At 41.1% G+C, this 26,292-nt stretch overlaps 1 protein-coding gene across 4 annotated transcripts in view; it reads right to left on the bottom strand.

The window, feature by feature from the left end:
• The window catches only part of NRXN1 (neurexin 1), a 1,383,864-nt gene that overhangs the window by 359,973 nt on the left and 997,599 nt on the right, over positions 1-26,292 (bottom strand). For all 4 annotated transcript variants that reach the window (XM_006880912.1, XM_006880911.1, XM_006880913.1 and 1 more), the window contains one exon: positions 15,001-15,182. In XM_006880912.1, the coding sequence (XP_006880974.1) occupies positions 15,001-15,182 (182 nt within the window). The remainder of the gene's footprint in view (positions 1-15,000; positions 15,183-26,292) is intronic.

Below are 26,292 nucleotides of genomic sequence, written 5' to 3' on the forward strand. Positions count from 1 at the left end.
AATTTTTTTTTAAAAAGGAAATATAAAGTCTTTTTTTCTTCTCTGAAAAGTAAATAGAGATTAAGTGTCATTGATAGGGCTACAAATTCAACTTTCTCGGAACAGCCTGTCATAAAATATCATTGGCCTGCAGACCCAGCTCCATGCATCACTGATCTATTGAATTCAATTTATGTCTAGAGGGTAAGAAGAATAGGGGAGAAAAAGAACCACCATGGGGGGAAAAAAGCCATTAAATCATAGAAATCCAGTCTACTGAGAAGAAAACTCTGACAAGCAAGTTAATTATGAAACTGATGATTATGGCTTGTTCCTCACATAATAATGAACAATTTCAAATGGCAGAGAATGACCCCTGCCGCACCATTTAGGCAATTTCTGTTTATACTGTTGTTGTCGCTGTTCCTGTGAGACACCGTCAAATCAGAACCAACTCCTAGCCCACCCTCCAGCAGGTTTGCAGAGGCTATAAATCACATGGGAGAAAATGGCCCACCTCGTCTTTAGGCTGGTGGTGTAAACTCCTTACCCACTAGACCTGCTGGCAATGGATTGTAAAAAAATTCAAAACCACTGCAGTGCTTCAATTAGAGAACGCCACCACTGACAACTCCTCTTTCGCTCTTGTGGGGTCTCCCTGCCACCCCTGTGCTTCCCACACCCAGTGAACGCAGGCTTGCAGGCTTCAAGGCTGGCTGCCCCGCCGTCCCCACCTCCACCGATCTCAGCTAAAAACTCCCCCTCATCTCTCTGCCCACGAGACGCTGGGCCCCCACAGTCGGCGTGCACGGCTGATTAATAATAACCATCAGGACGGCATACTTTCCTTCTGAACACCTCTGTGGGAGAGACCTCCTTTCTCTCCGCCTCGTTTACATGCAAGAAACCAGGAGACTCCACTGGGCCTTTTGGTTAAAAAAAAAAAAAAAGGAATTAGGTCAAACTGTCTGGGCTTCATGCATTAGCTTTTGAATGTGGGGAAAGACTCGGAGAGGAACCCACTTCAGCCCATTTCCAGAGCATTGTCAATTACTAGGTATTAATTTCTATACAAGACTGTGCCTCTTTGAGGCCCTATCACTTTAGGGACACACTTAGGTAAAACTAAAAACACAGATCATCAAAACCTGGAGTAAGGGAATTTTAATATAAATCCTCATATGTTAGTAAAAGCATCGTGTGCTGGCCGCGGCCTTTTCTCCTTACATAGTACCCTTACATGTTGTTGGGTTTGGGATGTGCCAACATGTCAGAGCTGACTCATAACGGAGGCTCCAGCAGTTATTCAGAAGCCATAAATCACACAGGAGGAGACTGCACCCCTTTCTCCAATGGAGCAGTGGGTGGGTTCAAACTGTCAGCCTTTGAATTGACAGCTCAACTCCTTACCCACTTGGCCATCAGGGGCACACAGCGTGAAGGCTGTTTTTATACTTATATATATACTTTTATACACATGGTGGAAACTCGGATTTACAATCAGTTGGGATTTTTAGGATCATTTAAGGAAGGGCCTGGGTTAGTCGGAATTCGCACTGGACTAAAGGAAAAGAAAGCTTGGAGTTAGACTGAACTGTTCAAATTCAGGCATGCACACATTCACTTAACAGCTATGTGATTTGAGTCAATTTATTTAAAAAATGTTTTAAAAATATACTCACGGGTAAATAGAGATAGTTATTTTCACTTCAATTAGAATAAGCGTTAAATAAAATGTTGCTTTTATGCAATGTTTAGACTAGTGCTCGTTGTACAGAAAGCAGCGTGTTGTTATACGCCATCGAGTTTAACACAGCTCATGGCAATGCCATGGACAGACCTGAACCCTTGTCCTGTTGACATTTATGATGTACTTGGGTCCACTGCTGCAGTCACCCTGTGAATCCAACTCGTGGAGAATCTTCCTCTCTACTGCGGGCCCTCCCCCTTTCCATGATGCCCCTTTCCAAGGCAGAGCCTGTCCCAGAAACCTTCCCAAAGGATGTGAGATGCAACTTTACCATTTTTCTAAGTAGCACTCTGGCTGCACCTTCTCCAAGGCATGTTTGTTCGTTTTTGGTTTTTTGGGGGGGGTTTGTTTGTTTTTGTAGTCTATAAGGTGTGCCTGATCCAAGCCAGGGTCTTTGCAATCACTTGTTATGCATCGGAGAGCTGGACAATGACTAGGAATGATAGAAGGAGAATTGATGCCTTTGAGCTGTGGTGCTGGAGAAGAGTGTTGAATATACCATGGACTGCTAGGAAAACAAACAGGTTTGTCCTGGAGAGGGTGAAGCCAGAATGCTCCTTGGAGGCAAGGATTCTGAAGCTTCCTCTGACATACTTTGGACATGTTCCAAGGAGGGACCAGTCCTTACAGAGGGATGTCATGCTTAGGAGAGTGGAGGGACAGCGCAGGAGAGGAAGACCCTCGATGAGATGGACTGATTCAGTGACTAGGGTAATAATGGGGGCAGGTGTGTTGGAAATGGTGAGATTGGTACAGGATAGGGCAGAGTTTAGGGCTCTTGTACATAGAGTCACTATGAGTGCCAGGTGACTCCACGGCACATAATAAAAACGCAGGATATTCAGTAAGCACACAGCACATGGTAAATAATATTATCATGTAGTTACTGCTAGTATCCTTACTCAGAAAACAAACAGAACTTTGAAAACAAACTTACTGCTGTCAAGTAAAAAAACCAACTCAGAGCTGACTGGCAGCCGGTTTTCAGAGCATGTATATAGCCCAGATAGAGACTATGCCTATTTCTCTTACAGAGCCACTAACGGATCTGAACAGCCCACCTTCGGGTTAGCAGCTCAATTCTCAGCCAACTAATCCAGCAGAGTTCCCTAAGCAAACACAGTAAGCATAATTCACAGAGCAATGTTTAACCTTACTCAACATAATTGTTACTGCCTTTAAGCGCTTCACACATATGATTAGGTATTATGGTCATGACAGGAGTCCAGAATGAAGGCCACATAGTGGAGTGGACTTGGGGAGGGATTGTATTAACAAAGAAAAAAAAATTATTTTATTCTTCAAAATGAAGGCTGCATAGTGGAGTGGACTTGGGGAAACACTAAAAGAATTAGTCTTTTACTTTTCAAAGAGAAGAGTGAACTAAGTGGGGGGCGGGGGAGGTTGGGCAGGGAGAAAACTGCAACAATGAATGAATGGAAATCCAAAGTCTCTATAAACTTTCGTTAAAGTTAATAATAATTTAAAAAAGGGGGGGAAAGAAAAAAAATTACTCTTAGCAACTCTTTCAATAAATGGAGCACCAATTTCACTGCCATCCTGTCAAGAAGACTCAGGACTGGCACAGCAAGGTGGGAAAAGAAAGATGACCAGTTTGGCAGGGCAATGGAGGAGGTCTACCAAGGAGGGGAAACCAGGGTTCACAATCACAAAAGCTTTACTTTTTTTCTCTCCAGCTGACTTTATCCATCCTATCAGGGCCAAATGTACACATTTGTAAGTAAGAAACACATCCTGACTTAACTCTCAGAGAAACCACCACCTATTTGGAATATCTGAACCTCAAAGGGGAGCTGGCCAATATCCTAGAGCAAGAGAAAAATAATCTCCCTTCCCTCTGGAGAATATGGGCGTGGATGATTTCACAATAGGCCTTAGCACTCAGGCCTCAGCCCTGTGCACCTGTGTATTACTCAGCTCAGGTTCAAAGTGTGGTGTCCCAGGAGAGTGTCGCGTGTTGTCACCAGCATCCTCTGGGAGTCTAGCTCACCCTACACCCCAAGGAGAATGCACCATGGGGGAGCTTCCACAGTATAATGGAAAACTACCAGCTGAAATGTTAGGGAGACCAAGAGAAAGCGGGGATGCGTACACTTCTCCATTCACTCCTTAAGCACTCCCTCACCGACAGACATCAATTATGTGTTTGTGCTTTACTGTTGTTGTTGTTATGTGCCGTCGAGTCGCTTGCGACTCATAGCGACCCTATGTACAACAGCCCTAAACTCTGCTCTGTCCTGTGCCAATCGCACTGCCTCTGACACACCCATCCCGATTATCCCAGTCACTGAATCAATCCATCTCATAGAGGGCCTTCCTCTCCTGTGCTGTCCCTCCACCCTCCCAAGCATGGTGTCCCTCTCTAAAGACCTGTCTGTCCTTACAACATGTCCAAAGTATGTCAGATGAAGCCCCAGAATCCTTGCCTCCAAGGAGTAGCCTGGTTTAACCCTCTCAAGGATGAATCTGTTTGTTTGCTAGGAACTGAAAATATGAATGAACATAGACCAGCCAGTCACTGATCTTTGAGACTTCACAGCTTAATAGGTGGGGACACATGAATGACTTTAATGACTCTGTTAAATAATGGAGTTAAGATTAAAAGAACTATCATAGTATCAAAGAGGGCATGATTTAGTGTTGCCCAAGGGGTCCAGGAAAGTTTTGGAAATCTATGAAATCTCTGATCCGTGCTTTAAAGAGGAATAAAAATGCCCCAGAGAAGAAGAGGAGGAGGGAACGGAAGAGTAGGGAGAGATAGAACTATTTTAAAGAGAGCAATGAGTATGAAGACAGACATTCTGAAGGTTTATTTTCATGGACTTTGGGCATATTTCTGAGAGGTACCAGTCCTCAGAAAAAGACATAGGGCTAGGGAAAGAAGGAGCGTCCAGAAAAAGAGAATAGATTTCAACAAGATTGTTTCTGTAACAATGGGCTTGGGCATATTAGAGTCCTGAGGATGGTTTAGGATAGAACAAGTTTTAATCTGTTGTTCACAGGGTCACTTAGGACTCACGGTCAACTAAGTGGCACCTAACAAGAACAATATTTTCGTTTACTCTCATTGGGTGCAAATCCATCTTTAAAGAAGAATTGTGCTTTCTGCTTGGAAAACTATGTTTATCTCCAACTTGTAAATCAAACAAATTACAAAAACTAGCTAAGTAACCAGTAAAGGATTGTGGCAACTGGGCAGTCTGGTCATGTGGTATCCTTGTATTACCCTGGAGAAAATGTTTATGCAGTAATATCTGAAATGCTCAGGAATTCATGTCACATTGTTAGGGTTAAGGTCCTAATCAGGCAGGGGAGATAAACTAGATGGAGAGAATGTCAAGGTGAATCCCAATGTGATTAGGAAGGCAGAAGCTCACGTCTGGTAAAATGTAAACAGATAGTTGTTGTTGATTGCCATTGAGTCAACATGCCTTTCCATAACTATTGTCATTTCTCCAAGTTCCAGAGTTTCCAGAGGCATGTGATTTAGGAAGTGGATGCCACTCCTACTTCCAAACCTGTTTTGCAACTGGGAGCGCCACCAAACACATAATGGGAAACCATTCTAGTAGTGGATATCCCCGTGACACAAGGTTCAGCATCACAGCAAACTCAGGTTACCTCATAGAGCACGTTGACAAAGAGTGTTCCTCCAGATATAAAAAGCACTAGTCTCATTTAGCCGTGGATAAGTGTCATCAATTTGCATATGACTGATAGTAAGTTTTGCACAAAAGAACTGAACTCTGTTCTATAACTACCGTCATTCCTGTACATTTATAGACCTTAGAAAGTTTGTAGAGTTTAGAGAGTTTGTAGAGTTTCTAGAGGCATCTAGTTTAGGAAGTGGATGCCATTTCTCCTTCCCAGCATAAATCAAATCTGGAAGCTCATCCAAACACTGTAAATAATGGGTAACAGTATCAGGGCCTCACCCTGACATGTATGGGAAAGGCAGCCTTCCCACCCAAGCAACCTAATTAGTGTTTTAGTGACACCAAAGACAACAGATTAGAACATCAAAGACAATGAACCAGAAGAACACCTACCAACCTTTGAACTCTCCATGATGACATCACATTGGCCCAGATCCCAGTCCCAAGGCATGACCAGACAAAGAAGCTATCTATGCATATGAACCCAGCTCAGGGGCACAGAGCTACCTCCATTACTGCCTTTGTGCAGAGGTGGGCCCATTCCTTTAGGATCTATATTTACTAAGAAACCTGTCTTTGCTTTTTTACCTTCACCCCAGTATCTCTGCCTTTTCTCTGGACTTTGTGCCCCAAGAAGGTCGAGGCCTATGCTGGAACTTTTCTGACCAAGCTCACCAATGGCTCTTCTAAAAGCTCCCATGTTTTATGAGAAAACCAGCCCTTCGGGTCCTAAGACACTAAGACAGGCCCTTCAATGGAGTCCCAGGCTGTATGCTAAAGTTTGCTGTGTCAAGAGCCATAGAAATCGCTGTACACAGTGCTACTTCAGTAGCCTGGGCATCGGCCCTCAGTCTCTACTTTCTAGCCTTAGCAGATGATGACAGCGAAGCAAGGCATCAACCCCATGGTAACAGCAAGTGGTTAAGTGACAACTGAGATTATCTGATGGCATGAAATATCATTATTGTTATGTGCTATCAAGTAGACTATGCCTCAAAGACACTCCCCCTTCAGAACAAAGTACAACTGTCCATCTTCCTCCAGTGAAGTGACTGGTGGACTTGAACTGTCTGCTTTTGAGCTCCTTCTGCCAGAGAAGCAACCTCTGGGTCAGCAGTTCTCTGTGGGGGAAGAGAAGCCTCACAATCCTTTCACTGATTTACAGGCTGTACGTTGTGAATGTGAAAGTGGTTATGGCAAAGCGCAATTTGTTGTGACAAGACAGTGCTTCCTTGTGTCAAAGAGAGGGAACAGTCACGTCACCAAGCGGAGCTTGGAAAGAGAGCTGGCCGTCTCAAAGATGGCGGCTTACCTCATAGCTTGCTGTGAATGGGCGCTGCTGTCCACAATCTGGCCAGTTATCCAGTAATCCCAGCCACCAGGCTGCCCAAGGGCTCACTACTGCTCTTCCGAGTCTCTCGTTCCAGGGATTCAACTTATGCCCTTTCCAGTTACAATGGCAAACTCCTCCTCATGTGAACCTTCAAATCTATTCTGCTGTTTCTTTGTCAGCTGTGAGAGAACCCATTTGAAGGCCAGTAGGAACTATCTGTGGAGTAAGGAACTGTCGCCAAGGGCCCCATAGGAACTGTTCCTAAGTCAGCTTTGAAATCAGACATTTGCCTGCCTGTCTGCCTCCAAAAAGGCCCTTCATGACCCTTCTCGGTGTGCATGTCCAAGGTATTCCTATCTCTCCATACCGTACCTGGGAGATTCTGTCTAGAAGTAATGAAATGTCACTTTGGATGTTATAAAAATAAAAAGAGCTCAGCTTTTAGCTTGTCTCTCTCATTCTGTTCTTCTCATTTCTCTCCTCCTCCCTTCTCCAGGCCACCATGTAGTTAATTACCATCACTCTGGAGAGGGCCACATGGTAAGGAACAGCCAATCAGCCTGTCAATAAGCATATCAGTGGGTGTGTGAAAGGATTCTCCGCCCCAGGGATGTCCTCGATGATAGCATCCCAGGATGACAGCCTTACCCTGACAGACCACGACCCCAGATTCACCTGGACACACTGCTCTTGATTCCTGAGCTGGAGGGGGACTGGGAATGTTTGCTTTCACAAACTGCTAACTGTAGGATAAAGAGTTCCACCGCAGTATTGAACTAATCCATCTGTGAGATCAATTTCATCACTCGCAATCAATAATTCTATGTTGAAATAGCTAAAAGGACTGTACTTGAGAGGTAGGTTTTTGAGAGCAGAAAAATGGAGGTGAGATCAACAGTCAGAAAGGATTCAACAAGAAGTCTCCTGCTGTGACCTCCTACAAATGGGGGAGGAGGGAAGACTTGAACTTGTCATTGGCTACTTGAAAGGACATCTGAGGCCTTCCTGTAAAATACTTTGGGGCCTATTAGTATGCAATGCGTCAAGAAGAGACTCGTAATGTAAATATTGGAGAAAAATACATTGTTTACTTTGCTGTTGTTTACTGGAGAGTCAGAACCGACCCAGATCTGACCTGCCTGCAAGTTTTCAGAGGCCATTAATTGCATGAGAAGAGACGGCCCAGCCTTCTCCTGCAAAGAGGCTTGTGGTCTTGAACCACATGCCTTCAGGATTAGAGCAAAGGTTCTTGCCACTAGGCCACCAAAGCTCCATTTATTGATTACTTAGTTAGGTTATATGCTGTGTCTTGTTTAAACAAGTCTTCCGAAGATGTCCCAGAGATGGAGATTTATTTCTGATCAATCAAAAGACTACAAGATCACATAGCCTACCCGAGAAAAACGCAAACACGTGAACAGAAGATTTCATGAATGAAGAAAGCAAAGGGGCAGGGGGAAGAAACACAAAAACCTTAAACTCATTGTCCTTAAGTCAAAACCAACATGGAGTGAGCCTCCAGCGGGCTTCCAAGGCTGTAAGTGCAGGAGAAGAGATTGCGTATCTTTCTTCTGAAGAACAACTCATGGACTTGAATTCCTTAAAGGGAAAAGCCTCTGGGTTAGAAGCTTAACTTTCTAGGGCCTTCAGCACCAGAGACCCCTCCGTCGATCTATTAATGAAGACACTCTAGTCATTCAGAGAGAATGGAAAGAAATATCTTTGATGGGAATTCAAAATAGAGCGATCACACGAATAAGCTCACTTAAAGGAATGGGTTTGTCCGTGTCACTGGAAACACAAGCGTAAAAAACTGAGGGGCATGGCTCGTCAAAGGTGAAGTTTGATCACAATACTGAGGGCATTCAAGGTGAGTTACTTGGTCTGCCTTTACTTTAAGCAGTTGCAAAAATATTAATGCACTTTAACAGAGCAAGAAGATGATCACAGAAATCATTTAGAAAATGAACCTGGCCCACGCATAGACAAGATGGACTATGACGTATTCAGAATAAGGGGAGAGGGCTACCTCCGAGGGTGAAGGAGCTCCCTATGCTTCTTTATTCTTAAATAAAGCAGGGGGATCCCTCAGAGGGTGAAGCAGCACACAAATACTAAGGGCATGAACTCAGGACGAGCAAGTCACAGAGTCCCAACCAAATCATAGCTGACCCCCCCAATGCATTTGCAGAGGTTGTAAATCACACAGGAGGAGACTGTCCATCTCTTGCCCTCAGAACTGGGGCATCTGAACGTCCTGCCTTTGGACTAACAGTGCAACACCTTACTCTCTAGAACTCTTTGGAAACCATATCTAAAGAGTTTAAATGATGCACCGAAGGGAATACTCAATCCGTTAGAAAATGAGACTTTGAATTAATCTACGAGGGGAAAGAGCGAAAGGAAGAATCTGTTTTTATTTACTTGATTTTTCCAAACATAAACTATGTGTAGATATCTGAAGAGCACTTAAGCTAATAGAAATGAGAGCCTCACTTCTTAGATATTCTCCAAAGACAAAGTACATACTTTAGAGCATCAGAAATTTGAAGATAGGAAAGAACACGTTGAAAAGGCACTTCCTTTAGTCTGTCTTTGACAATTTCAGCTAAACAGGCTTCACTCTAACTAAGACAAGGCAGCAGGACAGCAAAGATAAATCAAATATCTAACGTATATTATTTATACAAATACATTGAAATACCATAGGCAACATGAAACCCTTGTAAATATGTAAAATGTTGATTGGAAAAGCTATTTCAGGTGGAACATAATTTCAATTCCAGAAAAGCCTGCAGGGGAATAATTGAGTTTTCTCTTGTTGATATAGGTATGCACCCGTGTGTAATTGCTGTCATCGAAAAAGTACATTAAAAAAGAGCAGTAAGAGGAGGTGCGTGAAGTGGAAAGGCAGAGAAAAGACGAGAACAGGTTGACATGTCACCGACGTGGACAAGTTATTCCGGGGCATGTGATGTTTACTATAAATACCCCATGCCCGTGTTGCCTGTCCTAACACTGATGATCAAAAAGTGTCTTTCTAAATCAAAATCAATTAAGAGCTCGCTTTCAAAAATAAGGTTTCCGGCGGGGAGCAAAGCACACAGAAAAGACTGAAGGCACAAAATACGTACAATTCACTAATCAAATTTGTGATGCTCTTTCAAGCTCGCAAGATGAAAGGGTTTCAGGGAACACGCTCCAATCCTCACCCCCCTGCCAGCTTTCATGGCACTTCCCCTGCTCAGAACCTATACCCACGTTGGAATTTATGGCAGAACATTTGCAAAGACCTTCAGCAAATCAGAGTTAAAAATCAATTAACAGCACTACACTAATAAATTAGAGATTGCTTATTAAAGGTAGCAACATTTGTAACGTGTTTACTCTCCTCAAAATTCCCCTCATACCAACCCCCCCACATTAAGTATTTCCCTTAATGTGTCTTCAAAAAAGTTATTTTAACATTGATTAAATCCTCCTCAAATTCTTTAACCCATGAGATGGAGAGATAGGAGAGCTTCAACAGTAGGCTGAAATATAACAACAGTTTTGAGGATGTTTTGTTCGGATGGATTGAAGGTTGTCATGGCAACTAACAGCAATCACACAACACTTTATCATTTACAAGGGACTTTTAAACTATTACCTTAAAAACCCACCATTTGTTCATTGCTCCTTCAGACAGCATGGCATTAAGAAAGTCAGAACTGTGAGGAGAAGGGCGGTGAGAGAATGTGGGAGCAGATAATGGTGAGCCTCGAGCACAAGCAATATTCTATTATTAAGAATGCTGAACTGAGGGAACTCTGGTGGCAAGAAGCTGCACTGCAATCCCAGAGGTGAGTGGTTCGAATCCACCAGATTCTCTGCTTGATAAGGAGGGACACTCTCTTGTAGCACTCAGATCCAATTTGACAGTACGTACACACACACACACACACAATAATAAAATAATTTTTTTTAAAAAAAGAATGCTGCATAATTGGCAAAGGCTTTATTTAGTACAAAGTAAGTTCACCAGAACTGAAAAAGGAGTGATGAGTAAATACCAAAAGAATTTGGTGAAATACTTTGGTGCAAACTAGACTTACTATATGGAAGCAGGAGTGGCATCCACTTCCCAAACAACAAGAACCCAATGAACTTTGATAAATGTCGATAGTTGTAGAGGGGCTTCAAGCCTTTTGTTCACAGGGTCGCTATGAGTTGTGCTTGACTCAAAGGCAATGAACAAGAGCAACAACAAGGCTTCCTATAAATAATCTTAAGACATGTGATTCCTGGATTTCCCAAATGCTGTGGTCACTCATTCATCTAAGAACTACTTAACAAGTGTCCGCAATATAACAACCTCAAAAAATGACGGAAGCCCACAATTCTTTGTTAATAGTGCTTTCATTACCAAATCAGCCTAATTTTTAGAAATAATATTCTCTGTAAGCAAAAATGTTTCCTCTATTTGGAAGTTATAGAAAGATATAAATATGACCAGAGAACAGTTAAAGATAAAAGTGAGTGGTGACAAATCAAACAACTATTAAGGACTATTTAGTCATCTAATGGAGGGTCTCACCACAGACTTTGATGAAATAATTTTCATAATCAATTCCTAACAGAAGATTCCTGAAAACATTATCAAGAAATAATCTCAATAATCTGGTTCTTAGGTATACTACGCATGTAACAGTCTATTTAAAAGTGTTAAGATGACTTTATATAAACAAAACTACATATTCCAAATAACCTAAATGATTCAAAAGTTAAGGATCAACATTTGCCCTAAACAATATATTCAACATATAATATTTATTTTTTCTGGAAATCTTTAATGAGCAATGGTATTCTAAGCATTGTACTAAGTAATAGTTTGCCATTCTGTGTCTCTATATCCTCCTATCTCCTTAAAATTTTGAAATTACAGGACTGGTTTCATGTAACTTTGAGGTTACCAGTTCAGATATTAATATTAATATTAATATAAAAAAGAACCAGTTATTAAAACTAGTGCATCTGAATCAAAGTCATTTTATTCCAAGTTGTTATATTTTAAGAGGACGGTAATCAAAATTTAGATATTATATTTTAAAATAGAATTGAAGGTGCTTGTTCAGAGAAAATGCAAATAAAAGTATTCAAATCATCACTTAAGTTATAAGCCAATCAATTTTTTTAAATTATGTGATTGAAATGGTACTAGCCATTATGACGGAAGGACCTTTCAATAAATGCAACCAATTTTCCAGTCTATTACTTCACTATCAGTTAAAATTTAAAAATTCATTTAAAAATAAGATTGTTACAAAGTTGATACTTCACTAACCTCCATGCTTTAGAGACATTTCCCTTTTGATTTGATGCATCACCATAATTTTTAACTTTTATTGATACAACACGTCATCTATTTTGTTGAGCAAACGGAATTTTCAGGTCAGTTATACTCTTAAAACCAAACAACAGTCCACAAGCTTATCAATCTTGTCTTTTCTTTTAAATTTCCAATTCTGATAGAAACAGAACGGATTCTGGAAAACCTAAATTGACACAAACCTACCTAAAAAGCTGGATTTTAAAAAAGCTTTAATTACTCTCTACCCTGTATTAACACTAAGAAAATTCCTACTTCCATAACTCATGGGCATTAGCACTGATGCCTACATATTTCACCAATATTCTTTTTTTTTCTTCTTTCTTTTCTAATTTCAATCTCCTCTTTTTTGTCTTCATTCATGAGCTCAATGTTGGAGGAATGAGAGTCAAACTACATTTATAAAAAGAAAACCATGAGCCTTTTTGCTTATGATATGCTGGTAACTAGGAAGAAAAGTGGCCCCAGTTTCTGTGAAAACAACCTGCTTTAAAAATTAGTGACAGCAGTTCTTGTAGAGAAGGGGGTGTGGGCAGACACAGAGGTAACAAGCTTTAATCAGCCAGATATGAAGTAAGACAGGGGCCAATAGTTCAAGCATGCGTGTATAGGGCTGAACAAAAGTAATAATGGCGGGAGGCTCACCAGAACCAATGTTCATTCTCAGCTAAGGACAGGCTCTAGGCTCAAGGGGGCGTTTGTAGATTGCAGATCTAGGAGGGAAGGTGTGTAAGAACGAGAACTGAATCCCAAGTGAGTCAGAATAGACTCAGGCGGCAGACAGGTGAAACAGCTTCCAGGAAGGTATGGCCGAGTTTGGAGTTCTGGAAAGGACTGAGTCAGTATGGACCATAAGAAAGTCAGTCCTTTGTGAAAGGGCTCTGGGACCGTTTATGTCAAAACTAGAAAGCAATACCCATTTTTGTAGACAACAATTCTTTTGACCACAAAACAAAAAGCAGTGTTTTGAGTAATTCAGTAACAGCCTCTTATGATTCGAGAGTGATCACTGCAGAAACTTTTCTCGGGGTAAGAGTGTAATTGGTTATGGATCAATAAGTAATTTCTTTCAAAAGGAAAAAAAAAGGAGTTATTTATTTTCCTTTTTATTTCTTTCTTTCTAAGCAGCAAGGTTCTTAAATCAGAACTGGGCAGATGTATTTTAGAAAGTTGAGATTACTCTAAACAGCAAGATTCTTTACTGCACTAGTTAAGTTTATCTCAACTGCTCATTTATTTATGAGGCCATAAAAATCCAGATGCTCTCAGTTCCAATTGTTAGAAATTCGCTGAAAGGCAGCTGAAATTACTACCCCTGAGTCCCCATTCTGACAACTGCATTTTGAACTGAAAATTTACGACAGTTCAATAATGGATGTGTTTAGGGTTCATTCTCCCCCCCCCCCTAACATTAGCAATGAATAACTTCAGCCTTGATGGTCACTGCTAAAACTCAACTCAGTTTATTGTAAATTCTAGAGGGTTGGTTAAGGCTGATTAAAACTGAGATTAAGAAAGTCAGTGAGAACTAAACACCATGGAAAAACTTTTGTTGGGTGGGTTTTCTATGTTTGGTGGATTTTCAAATCACATTACAATTAGAACATAAAGGACCATTTTAAGAACTTAAAAAATATGAGCTAGCTATGTGGGTATTGAGTCCATTAGAAGGAAGGAATAAACAAAAGCAAAACAAGACAAATTTAAACGACTACACAGGGCAAGGGAGAGAAATTATATTCGAGAGGTAGAAGAAGGGATTAAGAATCTGGAATCTTCTAATACACATAGAATTTAGATCAGTGTTTATACACTAAGAGTCCAGTAGATTTCTTAAAACTCGGATACCTTCCCTTATTTTTAATTTCATAGACTAGTAAAATATTTGCTGTTGTTATGTACGTAGAGTCAGAACTGACCCCTAGTTGACCCTCTGTCAGGTATTCAGACGCAGTTAATCCCATGGGAGGAGATTACCCATCATCCTTTTCCTGCTGAGCAACTGGTGGCCTCAAACTGCGCGCCTTCGGGATTGCAGTGTAGCTTCTTGCCACTAGGCTACCAGAGAGAAATTAGGTGATAAAGGGTAGCAAGTATATTCATTAGGCTTTCTTTGCACATTGAGATAGAGGAAAGCCTCCAAGCTCCCAAAGTCAGTTGTGGCAGCTTGAAGAAGAAAAAATAGCTTTTTACTCATGAACTACTGCTGACCCGTTATTGTGCGCTGCATAAATTCATGTGGGAGGCTCAAAATTTGACAAAGAAGAATGGTTTCCTTGACAAGAGCATTCGGGAAGCAATGACTTCCCAGCCCCCCAATACTTTATATATTCCCATGAGTATCAGAGGGTCTAGAAACAATCTTTTGCCATTTTCATTCATATCATGAAACAGCTAAGTTACTTTACATGTTCCCCCCCCCACACACACACACACACTTGGTTAAAGAAATAGAGAAATGCACTCCAGAACATTTAATGTCCCCAGTATTACAAGCTTCTGCTTCCAGACAGTATAGTATCCACTGGGAAATAACTTACTTATTTGGCAATTAACTAAACACGTGAAACATACAGACACACACACAGCCCCATCGCTTTGAACACAGAACTCAGAAGAATTCACATCTCAAAAATTTTTCATTGTCAATGGCATACTCAACCACAGTAAAGTAATATGATTTTGTTACCTCATCATGGTTTCGACACCAAACTACCCATTGCTCAGAGAAGAAAACTTCAAAGGGACAGGATTATAGGAGAAGTGAAAAGGAAAAAAACAAACAAAAAACAAACCACCAAAAACCCAAAAACAAAACAAAACAAAAAACCAAACCCAACACAAAAACCAAATAGCAAGCAAAATGGTTTTAAGTGATTTTCAAATTACTTACTATGTGCAGCTCTAGGTAATCCCCCAGGCCCGATGAGCTGTCCACTCGCACCAAGATAGCTTCTTTCTGGACAGTGCTAAAGCCTATGGCCAGTCTGTCTGCTCGTGTACTCGGTCGGTCATTAGGAGGCCACTTATACGTGATTTGTCCACCACCTTTGCTAAAGATATACGTTGTCCCAGCTGCAAGACAAAAAAAAAACAAAACAAAAAACCCAAAACCCATTAGTTCAACTACATCAAATCCACATAACCCATAGCAAAATAAATTACAGGTTTCAATTAGATGAGCTTAGGAAAGCGGACAGTATGGATTCAGAAGAAATTGATAGGCAGCTTGGTTTTTAATACAACTCTTTAAATTTACCAGCAGGTGTTTTCAGGACAAAGGAGAGATTACAGTCTTTGCCATTGAGTCAGACAAGCACAGAATGTGATGGGGTTGTATTGTATTTCCTCCCGCCCCCTTTTGAAAGAAATGCTGTGGTAGGAAACATTGACTTGGGAAGCTCCCAAAGGGCAGCAGTAATATATCAACTTGTGTTTGAAACAAGAGCTGCATATGGATGTGACAGGGTTATACAGCACAGTGGAGCAAATCGCAACCAATGTGCTATGAATCACCCTTGAAGGGGAAAGCGCCTATTCACTTGTGACAGATTATAATTAATGACAGAGCATCCATAACCCTCAGTTGTCATGTCACCAAAACACAGAAAATAGATTCTATCCACAGAAGTCAGGTTTTCTTTAACAAGCTACATCTAGTAGCTGTCAAGCTAGTCAGGGTCATGAAAAGATCCATTATTTTTCTCCCCCTACAGCAACTACTAATCTTACAGCACTAAGAATAATGTCATGACCTCATTCAGGGAGTGTTCCCATTTTTACTTTATGGTGGTCATATTAGTAAAAGATCCATCTTGATTTACAAAGAGTTTTGTTCCAAACCAATTTAGCAGGAATCTGATACGTTGGAGAGTCGTACACTTCATTCCATCCATGACGTCTCACTGACTGCTGTTCAATGTATTCTTTCAGTCAGAATCTCTGGAAGGAGCATCAAAAGGTGTGTGTATATGGACTGCCGAAACAACAAACAGGCATGTCTTGGAGAAAAGTGCAGCCAGACTGCTCCCTGGAGGCTAAGATGACAAAGCTGTCTCTCACATACTTGAGGTGTGTTGCTCAGAGAGGTTATTCCTTAGAGAGGGACATAGTGCTTGGAAAGATGGAAGGACAACAAAGGAGAGGAAGACCCTCAACCAGGTGAGCTGACATAATGACGGCTCAGAAACTGAGGATGGCACAGGACAGGGCAGAGTTCAGATCTGTTCATACGGGCACTATGAGTCTTACTGGACTCAACGGCACCTAACACCACCACCATGGGGGAAAGACCTTCCTCCACACTACCTTCCTCACTGCTGGGGAGGCAGGGGCAACTCACAGGGACCCTCCTTTTAGTTTCTGAGGTTGTAACTTGTAACAGGATAAGGAAAACCCATCTTTCTTCCTTGAAGCCAGTGTGGACTCAAACCACCTTTCAATTAACAGCAAATCATGCTAGGGACTACTCCTCTTAACACTCTTTCCTGTACAGCAAAGGGGGTCACAATAGTATTTATTTAATTTCCCCCCCTAAAAAAAAGTGTGTTTTTTTTAAAAGAAAAAATAGAGTGTACAGTGGAGAACAAAGAACATCAACAAAGATAAAACATATGCATATATGTTAAGCATGGTAAAGAGAAAATGACATGCACAGTGAGGGTTCAAAATACCTTGACTAATTTGTGTGTAAGGAAATATCTTGAGTTTAAGGAAAGCATTTCAACCAATAGAAAATTATGTATAGAGCTGTAGGTTCTTAAGAATCTCACCCATTAAATGTCTATGGGTTTGAAATTTACAAAAGCACATGAAGCTGACTCACTGCCACATTTGTGTGCATTTAATTAAACAACTAATACTGACAATTTTGTGTTTGGGGTTGTTTTTGTTTTGGGGTTTTTTTTTTGGTTTTTATTTTTTTTTTTGCGCATCTGGGCACCAACTGTCATGTTCTCTCCCTACCCCCACTGCCAGTTACTCTCAGACAGTTTCAGAGGGCCTTGAGAAACTGCAAACACTTTTAAAATATAACTGGTGTATATGATGGTTAAAAGGCTTTGCTACAGAGACCTATCCAAGAAATGTGTAAAAATAGTACTGAAAACGTGGAAGTATAGTAAAAGTTAAAGACCATGACTTATAGCAGCCTGCGAACAACAGATCTGAACCTAGCCCTCTCCTATGCCATCCGCACAAAGCTCAAGCCTACTCGATTGCATTGTTTTTGTTGTTGTGTACCGCTGAGTCAGAACCGACCCATAGCTGACCCTCCAGTGGGTTTTAAAGGCAGTTAATCACATAGGTGGAGACTGCCCATCCATCTCGCACTCAGATTACATTAGTTCTTGACTTTTTTTTAACATTAATTTTTACTTTCATAATATTTGGGAGGCTGGGATCTACGAGGAGAAATGTGGCATCAGGATTTGAGGGGGGCTCATCACCAATATGTGCCATGCTGATGACACAACCCTGCTTGCTGAGACGGAGGAGGACCTGAAGCGCTTCCTGCAGAAGGTCAAGGACTGCAGCCTTCAGTATGGATTGAGGCTCAATATCAAGAAAACAAAGATTCTCACCACTGGGCCGACGGGCAGCAACACTACGGATGGTGAAGAGATTGAGATTGTTGAGAGCTTCAGTTTGCTTTGCTCTACAATCAACACTCTTGGCACAAGCAGCCAGGAAATTAAATGATGTACTGCAGACTAAGTTGTGCCTCAACCAGGCCATGGTCTTTGCAATTACTTGCTATGCATCAGAGAACTGGACAATGACTAGGGATGATAAAAGGAGAATTGATGTCTTTGAGCTGTGGTTCTGGAGAAGGGTACTGAATATACCATGAACTGCTAGAAGAACAAACAGGTTCGTTCTGGAGAGGGTGAAACCGGAATGCTCCTTGGAGGCAAGGATTCAGAAGCTTCATCTGACATACTTTGGACATGTTGCAAGGAGGGACCAGTCCTTGGAGAGGGCTGTCATGCTTGGGAGGGTGGAGGGACAATGCAGGAGAGGAAGACCCTTAGTGAGATGGATTGATTCAGTGACTGGGGTAATGGGCATAGGTAAGTCAGAGACCGTAAGATAGGCAAAGGGAAGAGCAGGGTTTATGGTCACGATGAGTTGTGGGTCATTTGATGGCACATAACAACCACCACAACACTTTTATTTTCTCTTTACTTCAGAATGTAAATTAGAGTAAGCCTGAATTTTCCCATGGGACAGTGGGAGAAACCATGTCCTAAGGATTGACTTGATGTCTAACTAGTACTTAAGTGGCAGAGATAGTATTAAACCTAGTAGGCAGAGCTGCTCTTAAATTTTTGTGGATTTCTGGGGTTCCTCCCCACCCACCTACAGAGCTATTTCTGTTATCCTAACACGACAGTCAAGAAAAAGTTAATTGGATATGTCAGTCTGCATTTCTCGAAGCCAAATGCTATCATGTTCTAATGTCTCATCTCCATAAAGTGACATTTGCACCTCATGATCATATATATATTCTCGTCCACCTCACATGCTTGGGAGAAAATAAATAAAAATAGCATGTGAATGTGAGACGACGGAACATTTACTCTATGCAGAGGAAGATGAAGTTAGCGTATCCTTCTCACACTTGAAGAGTCCTGGTGGTATAGTGGTTGCAGCGTTGAAAGGTCAAAGGGCTGAACCCGCCAGCTGTTTCATGGGAATAACCACAGGCAGCCTTCTGATGTACATAGTGTCTCCCATTACTATCCAGCAATCAGAGAGATGCATACCTGGCCCTCCGATGTTTTGAGAGGCTATAAATTTCATGGGAGGAGACTGTCTATCTTTCACAGAGGACCTGGGGATCCAAACAGCTGGCATTTGTGTTGCCAACACAACTCCCTATTCACTGGACCACTTGAGTTCACCTCCTTTAAAGAGCATGTCCCAAGAAACCTTTTGGGGAGGTTCTACCCAGTATAGGTGGATGCCCCAAATTCGAATTGCCTAGAGAGCAAAAAGTTTGTCTAGCCAATTTCTTTATTTTTTTTTTTACCCCAAATTTACAGAACTTTAAAAATTTCTACTTGCCAAGTTGCTAAAAGACAAGAATGTAAAGGCTTATATCTTTATAACTTGAGGAAAATGAATGTCACAACACAAATATCATTAATCATGACTTGATCTCATCTTCTATTCCATCTTTCCCCTCCCCTTCACACACATAATGTTAAGGCTTGCCTGCTACCATGCTACTGCCTAATCTAATCTGACATTCCACTTTATTAGGTTTCACGAAAACAAAGCAAAAATCATTTCACTACTCTCTCTCAAGTATCCTCATTTCGGCTGGATCCATTATTTCAAGATGAATCCAGAGACAATCTCTGCCGTTCTCTACCTCATTCACAATGGAGCCTTGTAACTGACCGTGTATATCGGCACAATTTCTTACCCACTGAGAGAATCAGATCACTGATTCCCACACAGCTCTCTCCTCCCTACTCCTATATGCCTCACAGCCTTCTTTTATAAAAAATCAGTTTGGTTAAATGTGAAAACATCTCCTGTATTTTTCAAGTCCTTCTATCAAGAAAATTGCCAAGTGGAGCCATTTTGAAAGTACACTGCCCATAAAAGATGAGAAGTGCCCCTAATTCAAATCAGTGCATCAGATGATTAAAATTTAAAAATCCATTTCCTTTAACATCTCTACTTCTAATACAAAGATTTGGAGAACTTAATGCAGCATAATGACTAGAAAATTAAGCATGTAAGCTCAGGACTAAAATAAACAGGGATTCAAATTTGAACCATATAATTTACTAACTAGCAGACTTTAACGAAATGGTTTCGTCTATCTTTAAGTCCTAAATTTTGCATCTGGAAAAGAAGATAATAGCACCAGTATGTGCCTCATAGAATGGAATTTGTATAGAGATTAAGACTCGCACAAAACCACCTTGAACTAGACCTTGTCACATAGTAGGGATTCAAGAGAACAGTTGCTGCGGTGTGTGTGTGTGTGCTTAAACTATAAAATTCGCTGAGTAACGCTGCAGCATTTTCTTTGTTTTATTTCAATAAAAGGGACTTTAGGGAAATGAGATACATTTCAAAATTCTGTGTGCCTCTCTTGCAATTTAAAAAAAAAAACAACATTGGTGTAGCACTGCTTTCTTTTAATCTAAAGACCTTCCAGGAAAATTAGCTGCTTTTCACAGTTGAGTTCAAATCAAATGCCTCTTTTTTAAACAAACAAAAAACAACCCAACTTTCCTACAGTCAAGTTTTGATGCATCTCCTCTGAATTTTATTTTGTGCATGACAATCACCTTTCTTTCATAGAAACCAATTATATTATTTGCTTTCACTGATAGTTGGCACTGGAAGGGATATTAAGTCACATCAAATGGAAGCTCCTATGAGAGAAGTGTGAATCTGTCACCACAGGATATCAACCATGTTACTTACAGAGGATCACAGCAGCAAGACGAAAACAAGTTCATTTTGACCACTGAACCAAAGGTCAAAGTCAACGCCAAACAAACTGCAACACAGCTCATTTCCTGACTTTGATATTTACCACAACACGTTTGAGTTGGTGGAATTAAACGAACACCCTGTGCAGCAGCAATATGTCTTAATCACAACTGCAAGCTTTTTTATCAACACAGAGAGCAACGCCCAAGAATTTGTCATCTTTATTATTTATGCATGTTTCACTGGGGCACGCATTAAGACATCAGTGCCATGGTGACTAATGGATTTATTGCAAATTAACCTTGACATCCAACACACCGCAGAATGTATGGCTGACTCAAGCCTCAAGTGTTCTGCAGCCATTGCCACGTTTAAGTGGCGGCAAGCTTGCATTTCTCAATCTAAATCTATTAACTAAGCTCCCTCCATCAGATGCAAACCTAGCAGGGTCAACAGGATTTACAATGCACCAATGCTTGTAAAACGTATACCTGGGATCACATTCCTCAAGCTTGCATTGCCTGTGAAGTTAGGAGATGATGTTTTTGTTTCTATTGAACTTGACCATACTGTTTATACAAAGGGCTCTCTCCTAGTCTGCTCCAGTTCACGCTAACCTCTCCTCCTCACTCTTACCCCCTCCCTCTGCCTTCATTTCTGCAAAGGCTAATAAATTCCCTGAAATGGCCTGAACCTTCCCTGAAAAGGAAAATGCATCAGCATTGATGTGTCTGTTCCAGTCTTGGTGGCTCTTGAATCCTTGCTACACGAACTGTAATATAATTAATTTCCGAATAGATTAGCCTCTAGCTCCTAGCCTATGAGTAAAAAAAACCACCCTCTTTTGTGAAAGTCTACAATTCTTCAAATGTCATCCGGTAGCCAGCATGAAACACTCTGATCATTATGATTCTATTAACTGGGACGGGATATAACAACTTTTTTTCCCCCTTCTCCAGTGAAATTTTGTCAGGAAGTTAGATGGAAATGAGAAGAAAACAGCTGTAAATAAGCAGAGTGTACTTCCCCTTGCCTCTTTGTCAAGAGGCTATTGTTCACAGTTCCATTTTCTAAACAATTTGCACCCAGGTGGAATCATTGTGGTAGAGTTGACCAAAAACAAAAAAGCAGTTAAAAAACTCAAACCAAGGTAAAAATGCACCAGCTAATGAAACAAATAAAATCTTAATCACCCATATACACTACAGCAGCAATAACGAACTATAGACCATTGCTTTACGAAGCTATTAGAAATTCTGTGAAAGCTCACAAGAATCTATAAATGAGACCTTATAAAGCTTCTTAAGTTCTAAAATAAGCTACACAAAGACACTAAGAGTCAATAAAGATTAGTACTACATTGAGAGAGACGAATGAAATTAGAAAAACAAGAGTGGTAACATACACACACATTTTATATCTCAAAGTTGTTAAAAATGTGTCAGTTATGACTCATGGAAACTCTAATATAAATGCACATAGAGTTTCCAAGGCAGGACTCTTTACTGCTGCAAAAGACCACATATTTCTCCAAGAAAGGAAAGGTGCTATACACATTGTCCAAAAGGCCATCTGTCCTGAAGTTCAACTCTGTCAGTGACAAAATAAATCCACACCCCCACAAAGAATGCCAGGTAATACTTCTGGCATCATCTAAAACCAAAGGGGACGAAAGATTTTTACCAACTTCTGCAGTCTGAAATGTATTAAACATGCAATCAAAATGTACTGATAATTAAGGGTGATTGGAATATTAAAGTTGTAAAAATAAAAGAAGAATCAGTCATTGATAGAAATGATACAGGAGAGTTCATGATACAACTTTACAAAAATCAACAGCTTATTTACTGAAAGTATCTTTTTCCTCCCAGCAACATAAATGAAAACTGTGTGTGTGTATATAGCTCCTTCATCAGACTACACAGGAATTAGATACATAGACTACATAGATGGAGTAACAGGATACTCAATACCATCAGTCAGAACAAGGCCAATGGCAGACTGCAGAAAGCGTCAATTACTCCTATGCACGTTCAAGTTGAAGCTAATGCAAAAAAATGTTTGACACAGTGAACACTAATGACTTATGCGGTGACATGAAGGACGTAAGATATGAAGAAACCATAAGGTCATTAAAAAGACAGGAAATAAAAAACCAAAATAGACTTGAGAAGAGACTCAGACTTGTTCTCGGACAAAGAATAGCTAAAGGAATTGGAAGAAATGGTCAAATAAAATACCTGAACAGCATATTTCAAAGGGAGTCTCTACATTTCATCGGAATACTTCATCTTCTAATCAGAGTTGGACAATGACGAGGGAGGACAGAAAGAGAGTGGATGCTTTTGAGCTGTGGTGCTGGAGAAGAGTACTGAATGTACCATGGACTACCAGGAAAACAAACAGATTCATCTTGGAGGGGATTAAACCAGGCTGCTCCTTGGAGGCAAGGATTCTGGGGCTTCGTCTGACATACTTTGGACATGTTGCCAGGAGGGACGGGTCCTTGGAGAAGGACATCATGCTTGGGAGGGTGGAGGGACGGCGCAGGAGGGGAAGACCCTCTATGAGATGGATTGATTCGGTGACTGGGGTAATCGGGATGGGTGTGTTGGAGGCAGTGAGGTTGGCGCAGGATAGAGCAGGGTTTAGGGCTGTTGTGCATAGGGTCGCTATGAGTCGCAAACAACTCCACGGCACATAACAACAACAATCAATGTAAACTCCCCACAAACAAAAAACTCACAGCAAATAAAGGACCTTTTCATTTAACAGGTGTTACAACTGAGAGGTGGCTACTTCAAGAAACTTGAAAGGTATCTGCCAACTCAGCGTATTTGCACCCCTTTTAAAGAAATTGATCCAGGAGAATATGGAAATTATACATCACTAAGTATTACATGTGAGTAAAATTTGGCTGAAGATCACTTATGATTATGATAACAGCACATAAATGTTAAAGACAAACTCAATCCAGATTCAGAAAAGGAAACAGAACTAGTGATAGAATTCAGCGATGTTATCAGATCTTGACTGAAAACAATGAATACCAGAAATACTCATCAGTGTTTTAGAGGGTACCCCATGATGGTGGTGATGTTATGTTCTGTTGAATCGCTTGAGACTCATAGTGACCCTCTGTACAACAGCCATGAAACCTGCTCTATCCTGAGCCAACCTTACTGTCTCTGACACACCTACCCTCATTGCCCCAGTCACCGAATCAATCCATTTCCTGGGGGTCTTCCTCTCTTGTGCTGTCCCTCCACCCTCCCAAGCATGATGTCCCTCTCAAAGGACTGGTCCCTCCTTGAAACATGCCAGAGTTGCTATTCAGTCAGACTTGACTCTATCAATGATTTTGGTCTTAAGATTGATGTTACATTTCACTTATGAAGCTCTAGAGACAAAAGGGGGCTTTCGTGGCCTCATGGTAAGAAGCTGCCCTGCAGTCCTGAAGATGCACAGTTCTAATCCACCAGCTGTTCCATGGCAGAAGGATGAGCAATCTCCCCCCATTGGATTAAGTGTCTGAAAATCTGCCAGGGGGTCACGATGGGTTGGTTCTGGCTTGACGGTATACGGCAACAACAAGAAGTAAAGGGAGTTGTGTGCTAACCCCCAAGCCAAGTCTCTGTAAGTTCTAAAGCCACCAGCAGCTTTAAGGTAGAAAGAGGGGCACTTTCTTCCTTTGCAATTTACAGCCTCAGAAACCCAACAGAGAGGGTCAGCTGTGAGTCCATTCTGACCCAACAACAATGGGATTAGGCAGAATCTCTTTTTCTTAATGATCCCTTTGTAATGTAACTGAACCAGATTCTGTCAATCTTTCACTGACCCACGGCAACCCTGTGTGTGTCAAACGTCAAAGCAGCAGTACACAGCACAGAGTTCTTAGTGGTTGATGTTGAAGATCACCAAGTTTTTCTTCTGATGCATCCCTGGGTGGACTCAAACCTCCGCCCTTTGAAGTAGCATCCCAGCACATGAACCACTGGTTCCAGCCAAGGACTCCTTTTACAGGATTTCATCTTTTAAAGTCATCTGAAGAGTAAGGAGAACGTAGGTTTGAAGACGAAGGTGCACCTGATTCAGGCCATGGTCTTCTCCATCACATGTTATGCAACAAAGAGCTGGACAATCAATGAGGATGACACAAAGATTTGATGCCTTTGAGTTGTGGTGCTGGAGAAGAGCACTGACTATCCCATGGACTGCCTAAGAATAAAGAGGCATGTTTTGGAAAAAGTGCAGCCAGGGTCCTCCTTGGAAATTCAGATGGCAAAGCTTCGTCTCACATACTTTGGACACGGAGGTAGGGGAGGTCAGTCCTTGGAAATGGACATCATGCATCGAAAGAGGGAGGGTCAGTGACGGAGAGGAAGACAGTGACACAGGATACGGTAGCATTCAAGGTGGCTGTTCACATATGGTTGCTGTGAGTTGTACTTGATTTGACCACACCTAACAATAATATTCCCCTTTCTAAACGTGGTAATGGTCACCCATGGTGGACAGTGTTGGCTGGAGCTTCCCGACTAAAACAAGCCTGGAAGCAGGAGTGGCATCCACTTCCGAAATGGCTTGCCTCCGGAAACTCTATGTACGAGCAGTGCTCAGGCTGTTCGTTCATAGGGTTGCTATGAGTCCTCTACAACTCGACGGCACCAAACAACAACAAACAGACATTACTTAAGAGGTCAAATAGCTGAGGTCTAAGAAAGTTGTTTAAGGTATCAGATTTGTGGCAGGCTCAAATTCAAAGACTGGGAACATTTAAAAGCACTGTGAATCCAAATTATCTCACTGAAAAGGAAAACAAGGGGGTGGCATACCTTCTGCCAGTCAAATCAGACAAACATCTATAAAGATGCCAAGGTGATTGAGAGTTAAAAATAAAACCGAGCCCAGCTCCCTTACAACCAATAACCTTTAGAGCTCCAAATGCTTACGCCTTCCCTTCAGAGACGAGACCCCCTCAAGCTGCACGTGAACTTTATTAAAAAGTCCCTGGCAAGTAATTCAATAATCAATTTGCTTTAGAGTTATAGGCAGTGTTCTGTGGTGACGGTAAGAAGGAAAAAATATGCTACCAAGTATTTTTTCTAAAATGTTATTTTTTTTAATAGGATAGAATAAGCTGTGCAACTTCTTATAAATCTTTACATTATTGCTAATCACTTAGAAGAGGATGTAAACCTTGGGTTTTGTCCAATTTACCTATCTGCAAAGTTATGTGCAGACGTGGCACTCTGTTAGGGCCTCAGAGTCAAGATGTTTCTTTATAAGAATTAGCATCTTAAAAACACATATACATATATGTACGTATAAATATATGTATATATACACATATACACATCCATGTTGTTGACTGCCCTGGAGTCAAGCATGATTCATAGCGACCCTCTGAACAAAAGACCTGAATCCTCTCTATAATTATCGCCATTTCTCAAAGTTCATAGAATTTCCAGAGACATATTGTTTAGGGCGTGAATGTCATTATATATACGTGGACACACACACGAGCACACATACATGGGCTTCCAATATACACACATCTACATATATATACACATCTACATACATACATACACACATACATATACATGCATGCGCGCACACACATACACACATGGTGGCCTAGTGGTAAGAAGCTGCACTGCAATACTGAAGGCATGCAATTAGAGGCCACCAGCTGCTCTGTGGAAGAAGGATGGGTAATCTC

The sequence above is a fragment of the Elephantulus edwardii genome, unplaced genomic scaffold (genome assembly GCF_000299155.1).
Source record: "Elephantulus edwardii isolate Elephantulus edwardi_28Jun2011 unplaced genomic scaffold, EleEdw1.0 scaffold00011, whole genome shotgun sequence".
NCBI classification, from domain to species: domain Eukaryota; kingdom Metazoa; phylum Chordata; class Mammalia; order Macroscelidea; family Macroscelididae; genus Elephantulus; species Elephantulus edwardii.